This window comes from Oculina patagonica, chromosome 4 (assembly GCF_052425735.1).
Source record: "Oculina patagonica isolate OP01 chromosome 4, crgOcupat, whole genome shotgun sequence".
Taxonomy (NCBI): Eukaryota; Metazoa; Cnidaria; class Anthozoa; order Scleractinia; family Oculinidae; genus Oculina; species Oculina patagonica.
The window spans coordinates 47,335,356-47,348,027 of record NC_135761.1 but is presented as its reverse complement, the minus strand read 5'-3'; the positions used below and the strand labels follow the sequence as shown (position 1 = coordinate 47,348,027).

The window sequence follows — 12,672 nt, the reverse complement described above, 5'->3', positions numbered from 1 at the left end:
AATTAAAACAAGAATCTGTTAATAAATTTATAACAACTTACAATAATACTAAAATACTAAAATACGATAGCAAATACAATTTATGATAAAAATTTAAAAATCACATGCCTATCAAATGTTACATTGATAAAATATAAAATACAATAAAAAACATTATGATAATTTAAAAAAGATATAAAAATTCATGCTTGTAATATAAAATAATAAAATTGACAAGACTAAGAAAGTTCCTCTTAAACACATTTAAATCTTCACAAGTTCTCAGGACATCAGCTAGGGTATTACTGGTATTCCATAGTTTTGCAGCTAGATAGTTGAAAGAGTTCAGACCATACGTTGTTGTAGTTTACTTAAATTGTTTGGCAAATCTCTTCTTCTACGCAATCTGGTTTATGGAAAATTTCCTTGCTCAGTAGTTGTGTGATAAGTTTGAACAAGACGAGCGAAGAGTCCATTCTTATTCTGAAGCAAAACTTCAGGTTTGTCAAACTCAACCACTCGTCCCTGCTCCATAACCAACACTTTATCATAGTCCATGATGGTGTTCAATCGATGAGCAATGGTTACTACTGTGGAATCTGTAAATCTGTTGCGTATAACTTCTTGAATCAGTCTGTCGGTCTTGAAGTCTACATTAGCAGTAGCTTCATCCAGGATAATGATCTTGCTTCTTTGTAACAGCGCACGCGCTAAACAGAGCAGTTGGCGCTCGCCAACGCTGAAGTTGTTCCCAGACTCTCTCAACTTGTACTCGAGCTTGTTAGGTAATTGTTGTACCAGGGTCTTCAACTGAACATCTTCCAAAGCACGCCACAGATCAAGATCTTGATACAAAGAGAAAGGGTCCAGGTTCTTCCTGAGGGTACCGCTAAAGAGAACAGGATCCTGAGTTATCACGGACATGGGCTTGCGAGACGCCTGTAGATTAAGATCCTTGATTTTGACACCGTCTACGATAACCTGTATAATGAATAAAGAAAGGTTAATCAGTTAAGAATTATAAAATAAATTAGGGATGACTACATGGGAGCCAGATGGTCTGAGAATATCGAATTTTCCACTTTGTGACTTTGTAGTTAACTTACTGTTGAAGCCTTCCTCTCAGGGAGTCTTCATATCTATTTATTAAACGTTTCTATTGCTTTCTTAAAAAGAGAGGTGAGCCACATCAGAAGCACGGTAAATTAAAAATTTGAGAAACCAGCGAGGAATAACGTTGTTGCTAGTTGCTGAAAGTGTACTGGGTAAGGCGATAGTTGCTGGACTAAGTGATAAAGTTGACATCTTCCTTTAGTTAAGGAAAAGATATCACCGAACAGATATGAATACTAAGGAACGCCACCACATAAGCGATCAAATGGAATACTACCTTGTATGTTTGCTTCAATAAAGGCTTTGGAGAAGCGTTTAATTTCGTTGACATAAACACCTTGTGAAGATAAGAAGAAGAGTGTGGAATGTGGTAAACGTCCCGGGGGGCACCCTGTGGTAAACGTCCCGAGGGGGCACCCTGTATATTTTTGGGTGGTGGTGTGCCGCTGGGACTCTGAAACCCTTACCCTATACCAGACCATCTTCAGCTGGTTTTGCAAACCTATACTAGACTAGATACCGAAAATCCCTACCCTATCCCAGACGTGCTTCTTTTTAGAACGGCATCACTATAAGTGTTTTTAATGGAAAACCATCTGCAAACAGCGTTGTCACAATGATTTATTTCACGTCTAGGGAAGCCTCTTTCTCTTCCAAGTTTCTATTCCTATTCTGGACTTAATTCTTCATACCACTGATCAGTTTTTCGGCAAATGATACCCTTTTCTAGACCAAAACACTCTGATTTCTATACCCTATCCCAGAATAAACTGCTTAAAAACAATACCCTTCACAGCGGCACATATATGGCAGTGGCCTTCCACGGGGGGGGTAAACGTGTGCAGGATGATGAAGGCATTGAACGAAGAGAGTAAATGAGATGTCGCCGAACGATTTGGAAAAGAGGTGAAGCATGGTTGTTGCATGTCTGAGTTTCTCTTTTTTCGTAATTTATCGGGTCGTAAGCAAGACTGCCGAGTCCAAACCTGGAAAGGCAGAAATGATGGAATGGAATGCCCATACACCGGTAGGGGGTAGAATCCAAATGGAAGAAGAGATTTATACTCGTGTCTTGGTGCAATAGTTTTAACAATCGGTGTTTCTGAATAGGATATAAACGCAAGGCTGGGAAACACACAGGGTAATTTCTGCAGCGGTCTAAAAGGCATTTTAAAGAGCAGTCAATTCAGCAGGAACATCAAGCTCAGGATCCTCCATTGTAGACGCAGTAGATCAAACACGTCTATACAGCAATAAAATGATGATGAGATAATTACCTCTCCTTCAGGTTCTGGCATTCGAAACAAAGCCGCCACTAAAGACGATTTCCCAGTTCCCGTGCGACCAGTCACGCCAACTTTTTCCTTATCAGCGACACAGACGCTTATGTTGTTCAATGTTGCTGGAGCTCCTTTCAAATATGCTAATGATAAGTCGTGCAATGTCAAGGTACCCGATTTAGGCCATTCTTTAGGAGGAAGGGTTTCGGTGCGGTACCCAGGCTCTGGGTCGATTTTGGCGTACGCAAACACTCTCTCCACTGAGGTCATGTGATTTTCTGTTTTCGAGGCGACTCGAATGCCGTACTGTGAGGCTTCTAATGTCTCGGCTGCAAAGGTCAGTGACATCCCTGCCAAAGCTAAAACAAAAGTGAAAATTTATCTCACACTGCGTATCTACTCTCCAGTTTGAATATGGCAACCAGAGGTATTTGTTTCATCAATTTAAGGGTAAATCATGACTCCCATTGGATACAAGGCTTTGTGAACCGGTACTGATGAAATTCAATACTAATTTCACAAAAAAAATAACTGAAAATTGTGCTCACGTATGGACAAAAAGTGATGAAAACACGGGAGGGAGTTTAGGAGAAATGGAAACGTTTACGTAAACCCAAACTGCAGACAAGGGTTGCATAATTACCGTCTTTCTAACTGACCTGAAATATCGTGACTGTTTCAACCCACGGAAGCACAAAAATAAGGCATTTTCTTTTTAGTATGTGTGACATCTTGACCGTGTTTATAAAGCCTTGTGCAATCGGCGTGCATTTTTTGATGATTATTATATATGATCGCATTTTGAAGTCATTTCCTTCCATATAATACCATACACACATATTTTTTCATTCTTTCTAGTGGGGCAATTTGTAAGAAAAATAATAAATTATTAATTTTAAAAAGGACTAAACAAACCCAATTAAGAGAAAATAAAACTGTAAGTAAAAGGCAGACAATAAGAAAAATATACCTACTGGTTCGCATTTAAATTACCAGTTAAAAAGGTATAAAAACGATAGATAGTCTATATGTTTAAAATCCACCAATATTTTTTATACTCAGTCTGTCAGATCATGCTACTCACCTGCACTTTGTGTTGCAAATAATGCTCCAGCTGACACAGAAGTCACAAGAAAGTTACTCAGTAGGTCTCCGCGAAAGGCAAGCCAACCTACAGAGGCCTTCAGAAGTATCAGGGCCGCTGTGTTTTTGTCTTGATATCTTCAAAGAAAAAGAAAAACTTATTAGTTTTATAATAGTAACTTCGCTGCAAACCCAGGGCATCATTCCCTTATATCCTCTTACTAGTTATAAATCCATCATTCCCAACCTCACTTCTTTGGGTAAACTTACCTTATAAGAACCTTCCGTTCCGCAAAACCAGTTTCTGAAACATTTTTAAAACTGGTTACAACCGTAAAGATATAACGACCCCCTCTTTTTTTTTTTTTTTTTTTTTTTTTTTTAAAAAAAATTTTTTTTAAATGGGACCCAATTAACGCGGGGGGGGGGGGGGTTTTTTGCCCCGGGGGAGAAAAAAAAGATCCGGGAGGGTCGGGGGGTCGCTTTTTCCCCCCCGTCCCCCCCCATTTTTTTTCTCATGCCCCCGCGCGCCCCCCGTTTCCGTATCCAGCGGTCTCCTGCGAATCTAACGAGCGACTTGGAGCAAGTCTAAGATATAACGTCTCCTGTTTAAAAGCTCCTAAAGCAGAAAACTTGCGTCTACTTGCGTCTTCGTTTGGCCAGGACTTGCGTGCATTTGCGGTGACTTGCGTACACCTGCGTTGAATAGCTTTCACTTTGGTCAAGATACAATTTGCACCTAAGTAAACGCAATTTTTTTCGCCGTTTGGCCACTCATCGCAAGTCAACGAATTTTTTGCAGTTTACTTCAAATACTGAATTGCACCTCGTAGCATTTTAAATGGCTTTTTGCAAACTTGCGTGCTCTTGCGACTAAACTTGCGTGTCCGTTTGGCCACCCAATACAAGTCTGTACGAAAGTTAAACTTGCGACTACTTGCGTCCACTTGCGTTACCGTTTGGCCAGGGCTTAAGGGCTTCTTTTAGGAGAACGTATCACTCCAATTATACTCACTTATTAAATGTTTGGATGAAATCATCCTCCATCTCTGAAGCTCGAATTACCTCCAGTCCTGCCACAGTATCAGCAATAAGGGAATACACTGGACTGCATGTAAGTGCTTCAAGTCGTCTTATTTCCCGAGCGGATTTCAAATAATATTTAGCCAGGTAAATAAACAATACTGTCAATGGTGTGCAAGTGATGAAAAGCCACACATTTGTCACCGCTGAAAGTATGGTAGCACTGAAAAAGTACAGGCACAATTGAGTGGCAAAAAGGAACTGTCCAGGAAGCATATCGTCCATGCACCCAATATCCTTAGAGAAGCGGTTTAAGATGCGACCAACTGGAGTTGTGTCAAAGAATAAAACCGGTGCTTTCATAACGGCTCTTGTCATCTGGTCGTGAAGGTTTTCTGAAGCCTTCAAAGCAGCGAGGTAGAAACAGAAGGAGGATATTATAGTTAGAAGCAAGGAGACCGTAACAATGGATCCGTACACCGCAAGCGTTCTGTAGCTCTTCTGTTGTTCAAATGGCATCTCCGCCATCCGTGAGACCCACCAATATGGCGCAATCCAAAACACTAAATAAAAAAAACCATCCAGTATTATTAAAATCTTGATTGCAAGGCTAAAAGCTACCGGCCCTATTTTTTTTTATCGAAATACAATTGTAAAAGTGGGACTTTAAAAGAAAAACCTGACACTTCGTCGGCGATGGCGGGGTGTTGTCCCTTCCCGCTCAAGACATCATCATTGAAGTTTTGTCACAGCCCGACCGTTCTCACTGTACTCTCGGGATTTCTGTTCTGGTCTCTGTGCTGTACAACTTTATAAAACAACAGGGACTACTGAATTATCCACCTCGGCTATTGCATTTCAAGCTTCCGAGATTTTTCCGGTATTAGTGGAGATCCAGCGTGCGCGAATCGCGCCAGCGGAGCACCATTGGTAAGGAAATTTGGTAAACCCACGAAGTTGAAAAAGTTTGGTTATCGAGTGAACGTGCGCCGCTCCTGTACAAACTCTCGGGAAGGGGAGGGGAGTCACAAGGCGACCCGAGCGGGGGGAGGAGAATGCCATCTTATCATACCCCTACGAACGTTAACGTTGGTTTGTATGTTTGATATTGGACATCCATGTTATGGACAATAAACGGCAGTCAAAACAAGGTATCCGGTGACCATATCGCGGGTTCAGATTTACACCTCTTCGAGGTCATGTTTTTTAAAAGCTGACCGCTGACCAATTTGCTTTTTCCATTGTATTACTTTTTTGTCTAGAGTAATGATAGGATTTTGTAAGAGCTACTTCTGCGATTGGCGGAGTTGACGATATTAGAGTTTTCTTGAAATTAATATAAGTGTGGAAAAGAAAATAGAAAATAGAAAAATAAGTGTGGAGCTCAGCTTTCAGACTTGGCTAAACTAATATTATATGTTAGAGCCTTTAAACCAGCTCAATTATCCAGGACGAAGAGATAAGTTTTCGTGAGGTATGCGAGTGACACGACCGACAGTGAATTATTTGCAAAGATATTTTTCTTTCGCTCCATCCGCGTCTAGCTCTGGACACTTTTTTTTTATCTTCACACTTGGTCTTTTGTTTCAGCCACGAGAACGGCAGACAAAGCCTAAACTCTAGCTTATTTTGTAAAATAAGCTTGAGTTTAAAATTAAAATTTTTACAACGAATATAATGTTCAGGTTTGGGATTTTGTCAGATCTTCCCTTTACCTAATCATGTGTCATAGTTTTCAATACGTTTACAGCTTAAGAGGAGGTAGCACGATCGTGGAATATATGTGCTGATAATTCATTACCTACCTTGAACAATGGCGAAGAAAACAAAAAGGCTTATTATCAAAACTGTTGGGAGAGCAGCTCTAAAATATTCCCAGTACAACCACCACTTGACAGTTCCAATCATTCTGTCCTCTTCCTCTTCTTTCAGATCCAACCTGTCACGGCCTGCTTTAGCTGTATTTGTCGATTTGACAGTCTCCCTACTGAAGACTGTAGCAATCTCTTGGTTCTCCTCTTTCTCGACATATGAATCTTCTTTTGCTTCAGACGAATTAGGGAAAACACCTTGTCTTTCTTCGGCAACTTGACTGTACGTTCCTTGACACACAACGGCGCCATTCCGCATTATCGCAATGCTATCTGTTTGTTGAAGAAACTGCAACTGATGAGTGACTAAAATACGTATTCGTCCGTCCAAGAACTCTTTGATGCATCTCTCAAACACATGTTTGCCGACCTTGGCATCTACTGCACTGAGTGGATCATCCAGTAAGTAGATGTCCGCATCTGAGTAGATTGCCCGTGCCAGACTCACTCGAGCTCGCTGACCACCACTAAGAATCACTCCACGTTGTCCAATCTCTGTTAGATCTAGTTTTGAAAACACTGCTATGTCTTTGCCCAAGTCACAAACTTCGACCACTTTATAATACTTTTGTTTATCGAACTGATTACCAAAAAGTATGTTTTCCCGCACAGTGCCCGAGTACACCCAGGGCATTTGAGAGACGAAAGCCATTTTTCCAACACAAGAGATTTTGCCGGAAGATAAGGGAATTTCTCCAAGGATGCTCATCAGCAAAGATGTTTTGCCGCTCCCAACTGGCCCTGAAATGCCCACAAGTTGCCCATAAGCAGCACTCAATGAGACGTTTTGTAAAGCAGGATGTCGTGACGTTTGGCTCCAAACACATGAAACGTTCTCAAGAAAAACCTTTGCCTGGTCGTGTTGAGATGTCTGTTCAAGTCTTCGAGCACTAATAATAGCCGGTTTTCCATTTCTAAAGCTCTCATTTCGAATGAATTGTGGTCTGTATCTTCTACCTTTACAATAAACTTCTAAACACGTCGGCTTGTCTTTGTGATCCACTTTTCCTGTTAAGATAGATTTCTGTTCTATCAAGCGTTGCATCCTATTACATGCAATTCTTGCATCTGCAATACAACGCAGCGAATCTACTATAAAGATTGTTACTGCCATCTTAATGTTCGATAAAGTTGAAAGCATCGTAAAAACGTTAAATGAAGTCAGGGAGTTTTCTGTTAGAAGCAGTGACAGGACTGAAATAAATCCTGCAAAAGCGGAGCTGGTAAAGAACAGAGCGTAGACACCGGAAACGAGGAATCCTCGGATACGAATCAGGGAGATTTCCTTTCTGCAAAGAAAACAAATTGTGAAATTAAAATCATGGTTGCACATTCTTATTCTACAGTATTCGAACAGCATAATGCTTTTCTTTGTTGTTGTTTTTTTGCTTCATACTAGGAGTTTTTAAATGATAGTTTGATCGCACAGGCACCTTTCTTAACTGACAACACCCGCGATGTTTGACAACCGGCATTTCAATTTTCTATCTACCTGTACATGTGCCCTTCCGGCGGTCTTCGTCGATTGATAGACGTGACGACCCATGCACTTAGACATTTTAAGAAATTAAGGAATAATTTTAGTAGGGATACTGTCATAGTCGAAGGCCCTCGACCAATCGCTCACGCTTTATTGAAATCTCCACTTCCAACGTTGAAAGTGTTAATAGCATTGTTACTAACCTTCGTATTTCTGCAACCAGGTCGCTGAAATTCCATTCCCATGCGTACATTTTTACCACGCGGATTCCAGCAATTATCTCTTTCATCATCTGCAATCGTTTGTCGGTTACTGAGGCTGATTGGTCACGAATTTTACCAGCTTTATGAGCTGCAAATGATCCATAAGCAACGACAACAAGGAAGAAAGAAGCTCCTACCAAGGCTTGCCATGCCACTAGGTACCACACAAGAGCCATGGAGGCAACAATATCCAGTAGAGCAAATGAGAACATGTAAACTGGATAACCCAAATGCTCAATAGATTTGGCATCGTTGGAAACAAGATTGATAGTATTTTCTGAAATGCTCTCTTCCAGGGTATATCGTTTAAGTTTAAGAATCTGCAAAAGAAACAAGAAAAATGAATTATTATTTGGTGTCTTATACCGAATGAAAAGTAGAGATCTTAAAAAGTTAACGGATTTGATTATGCTTTATTATTTGAAGGGTTGAACTGAAAAGTGAAAGAATGAAAAGTAGAGGTCCTAAAGCCCCATGCCACAGATTTGATTACGCTTGACTGTTTTTATGGTTGAATTGAAAATTTTGTAACAAATCCACAAGTACATTAATGGCACATGGTGACCATTTCTCCCGATATTGGTGACTTTTAGATTGTTCTTCATTCAGTTATTGGACCATGTATGTGGACGCGGTGAGGTCAAGTTGTTTGCAGCGCTGTATATTTGAATTTTGAAGGTCAAATCTTCCACCATGCCTCTACCAGGACCTGATCTCGGTAGTCCAAACTTCAACTTCTCCATAACGCTATGTGTATGGCCAATTAGTGACCCTTACATCAGTTAATAAACTTAAAACAGCTTCTTTCAATTTGTTTTGACTGTTTATTTGCAGTTTTCTCACCTACTTAAAAGGGTGATTGACTACTACTTAACTACTTAATTGGTTGATTGATTGATTAATTGATTAATTATTTGTTTGAAAGGAAACAATAAAGCAGCTTCAAATTATTCAAGGCACTCAAAACATTTGGAAATTATTTATTTTTTCTGTATATAAAATGCATTTTTTATGTAACATGCGTTTGAGGAGAAAAAGAATATCACTTGCCTTCTTGTACACAAGCCCAATTACTCCAACTTTCAGTCTTATTGATATCATCTGTACCCTAAAAACCGCCAGAGTTTGGCATGTGGATCGTGCCATTGCAACCAGACAGATACCAATGACAAACTGCAGAGTTTTCTTGTAATTGATCTCTGAAGTTGTAGAAATGCTTTTCAGGAAGAACCATACCATCAGAGGAAGAACGTTAAACGTGATCGTGTAGAAAGACCTAAAGAATGCCATAGCGATGAAGTCACTGCAGGGAATAACTCTCGTCATGGCCTTCCACAGGCGAGGCTTTGTTCGGTTTTGTTCAGACGATCTTTCTTCTGTCAGCCATTCCCTCTCCAAGTCAGCGACCAATCTTTCTGTTTGATATGAAGTTTCGACTGCGAACAAGTGTTTCTCTTCCAAAGGTTGTTTGCTCCCGAGTTTGAGAAAATTGCTTATCCAGGAGAAGGTCAACAGTGAAAGAAAACCTGCTTTCTCTCTTGGATTCCCACCGCAAGATTCCACCATGACAACCCACTCTTTCTGGCGTTTTGCAAAAACATTCAGAGCGAAAACCTGTTAATATCAAAAGAACCAGTAATGATACAAAAGCCTGATGCAGTAAAGCGTACGAAGCTCAATTTGTATAAGACCGGTCAAGTCCAAGTCAAAGACGGTGAAACCCTTGCTTTTAAGAACATTTATCACATTTTTAACCTAACTGGGAAGGCACCCGCCTGCTGCTCATTTGGAAATGTTTTCTTGATAAAAAGCAGCTTTTTGGTGTTTTTTTTTGGGGGGGGGGGGGCAACTTTTGGGCAATTTTATTTTAATGAAAAGCAACTTTTTGGACTTTTGGAGCAGCTTTTTGCGCACTTTTTTAAGAAATTTCGAACAACTTTTTTAAAAATTGAAAAAGTGCTCAGGCTGACAAAAGTCCCCTGCGAGGCAGGACCCAAGAACCAAATCACCCGGGTTAAAAATGAAGCCCGGTGCAAACCCACACAAGAATAAAGAAAACTGAAGAAAAAAGAAATTAGCACGAGCACGTTTGCGTGGGTTTAAAGCAAATGGACTCGCCTAAGTGGTCCTTATAATTAAACGGATATTGAGCAGGTCTTCTCAACCGTGTCAAATTTACTCTTATAATTGTTTGTGAGTAGATAATTTTAGTGTTTGATTCAACCAAACACACGTCATTATACGTAATTATTAAGTTGTTTAAATCGTTGCGTTATGATGTCATCGATGAAACGATCGGGCTGTTCATGATCACTCATAATTTCACTAAGGAAATTAATTTTTTTATCATTTCAAAAATACTAACAATTGAATACATAAAATGACTTGACACTAATTTAAACAACGCTAAAACAAACGTTTTGACAAAAGAGCTCGGGTGACGTCGTCATTGGTCGTAATGGAACGGAAGGCGTAACAATGACTGAACGTTTAAGGTAACAATGAATTTTTTTATATACTTATAAAAGTCTACAATTATGCAAATATGCAGGGCGTGCGAAATGACACATGAATGTCAACGTAGGCATTCTCGAAGTTGGGGTCTTTTGGAAAAACCAAACCACTAGAAGATAGTCTTTGATGATTTCTCGCTCTGTCAGTAATATTACTAGTTTCAAAATCCATGTTATGATCGTGTCTTTTCGCACGGTTAGCATTTTTGCATAATTTGGATTTTGACAATTCTTTTCCACTCCATGCAACATAACCAGCGAGGACCAAAGCTCTTAGGTCGAAAGTTTTTTCGGCGTTTTTTTACAAAATATTTACATTTAACGCTTTTTTAGGCCAATATCAAATCATTTGACATATTTAAATCATGAATCCATGCAGTAATTTTAGTATTTTTCGTTAAATACTAAAAGCTACATATTATGTAATAGTTACTTGAATATCGTTAGTGTTGTTTGCCATTTCTCTAAACTCGGTCCACGGTTGGTATTAATAGGCTCGTGACTCAACTCAGTAAAGGAGCATTACTATTAAAAATGTCTGCAGCTTATCACTTACCTCACGAAAATCATCTTTTTTTGTGGCGTAAAGCTAACACAGGTCTTAACATTAAGTCCATTCAAACGAAATGTTCCGGTTTGCTAGCCAGCTGGAACTCAAGACTAACTCAAAGCTAAAGACTAACGTCACAAAGATGTAAGGAACAGAGAATTCTATTGACACTTACCTACATATGCTCCCCACAAAACCATGCCGGAAACACCTTTATTTTAATTTACTTCAAGCTACTCCAAGACGAGCCCCCAAACAGGAAAATAACTACTCTTGATTTTAGGCCATCGTAACTTGATTAAAAATATAACACAAACAGCGGTGATAAACATTATGAAAAATCGCATTTTTATAAACTTGACGTTTCGTTTGCTAAGCTACATACATTTTCAAAAGTATGACCGTTAAAATTTTGGCAACTATTTATATATTGTTATGAAAGGGGTCTGGAACCGAGACTGAGACAATTGATCTACAGCAGTAACTTAATATTTACATTAGGTTAATAAAGTAACAACCTCTCACTGCCGACATTGGCATTTAAAGAAGGTTGTAGTTCATGAATGTATAAGGTCTCTTTAATCTTGCAGTGGAGGTCATTTTGGTTTTTTTTTTTTTATTTTTATATTAAAAATATATTTATTTTGTTTAAATTTTTTTTTTTTTTTTTTCTCCCCCTTTTATAAAAAAAAAAAAAAAATTTCAAAAAATTTAAAGGTTATAATATAACAAAAGAAAAGACAAATTTAAAAAAAAAAGATTTTTTATAATATTTATTACCGCTGTTTTTGTTATATTTTTAATTATGAACTTATTTTTTCACAACCACCACTTCTTACCCTCAAACGAAACACGACTTTCGGCAACTTATTAGTTAAAAGTTCTCTAAAACCTGATGAACAACCAGGCTCTTCGCTTGTGCGATGAAACACTTATCCCATCATTCACAACAATTTTAAAATCTCGAGTTCAAAACGCTTCATCGGTGTAACCGATAGTTTTGATTGTTTCTTTACCAGTGTATTCTACTGCAAAAACTTGCATCCTGTGCAAAATAACATGCTGTACATCGGTAAGGCAGGAAGGAAACCAAGACATCGCTTCCGCGAACATTTTAGAAACGTGTCAAAATGAACGAAAACGATGCCTCTAAAGCCGTATTCTAAATAAAATCCGTATCGAAAATATTCAATTCTTCTGAAAACATGGTTGTTGCAGATTTTTTCTTCAATAAGGCAACACTGAAAGCGGCAAAACTTCCGAACAAAAATTCATCATCTCAATCGGGACATTGCCTTCCCATAGAATCAACGCTGGTTTTTAATAATTAAACGATGTAGTCAATCAGTTTCTTATAGTTGACGTTGTTCTAGATCGTAGGGGATGAATCAATGGCACCACGATTTTCCCCCCCCCCCCCTTTTTTTCGTTTTCTTTTTTTTTTTTCTTGATGTTATGAGGGAGTGGTATTGGGAATCTTCATTTTCCACTTATTGTGCCTACTCTTACTGTTCCTA

The 12,672-nt window shown here is 39.0% G+C and overlaps 1 protein-coding gene across 1 annotated transcript; it reads right to left on the bottom strand.

Annotated features, from left to right (window-relative positions):
• Positions 1-252: 252 nt before the first annotated feature.
• On the bottom strand, positions 253-11,065 carry LOC144648530 (ATP-binding cassette sub-family C member 4-like). The gene is made up of 8 exons (XM_078508060.1): positions 11,039-11,065; positions 9,143-9,706; positions 8,033-8,412; positions 6,284-7,638; positions 4,471-5,041; positions 3,457-3,593; positions 2,370-2,731; positions 253-960 (listed from the first exon to the last, which is right to left on the bottom strand). The coding sequence occupies exons 1-8, from the start codon at positions 11,063-11,065 to the stop codon at positions 391-393; spliced, it is 3,966 nt and encodes a 1,321-aa protein (XP_078364186.1). The 3' UTR covers positions 253-390.
• Positions 11,066-12,672: the final 1,607 nt, after the last annotated feature.

Bases quoted from the DNA above. Each gene is read 5' to 3' on its own strand.
- LOC144648530 (XM_078508060.1), bottom strand. From the start codon at position 11,065: ATGGCAAACAACACTAACGATATTCAA. The intron at 8,413-9,142 runs GCAAGTGATATT...TTTCTTTTGCAG, and splicing joins TTGGGCTTGTGTACAAGAAG to ATTCTTAAACTTAAACGATA. The intron at 5,042-6,283 runs GTAGGTAATGAA...TTTTTTATTTAG, and splicing joins TTTCTTCGCCATTGTTCAAG to TGTTTTGGATTGCGCCATAT.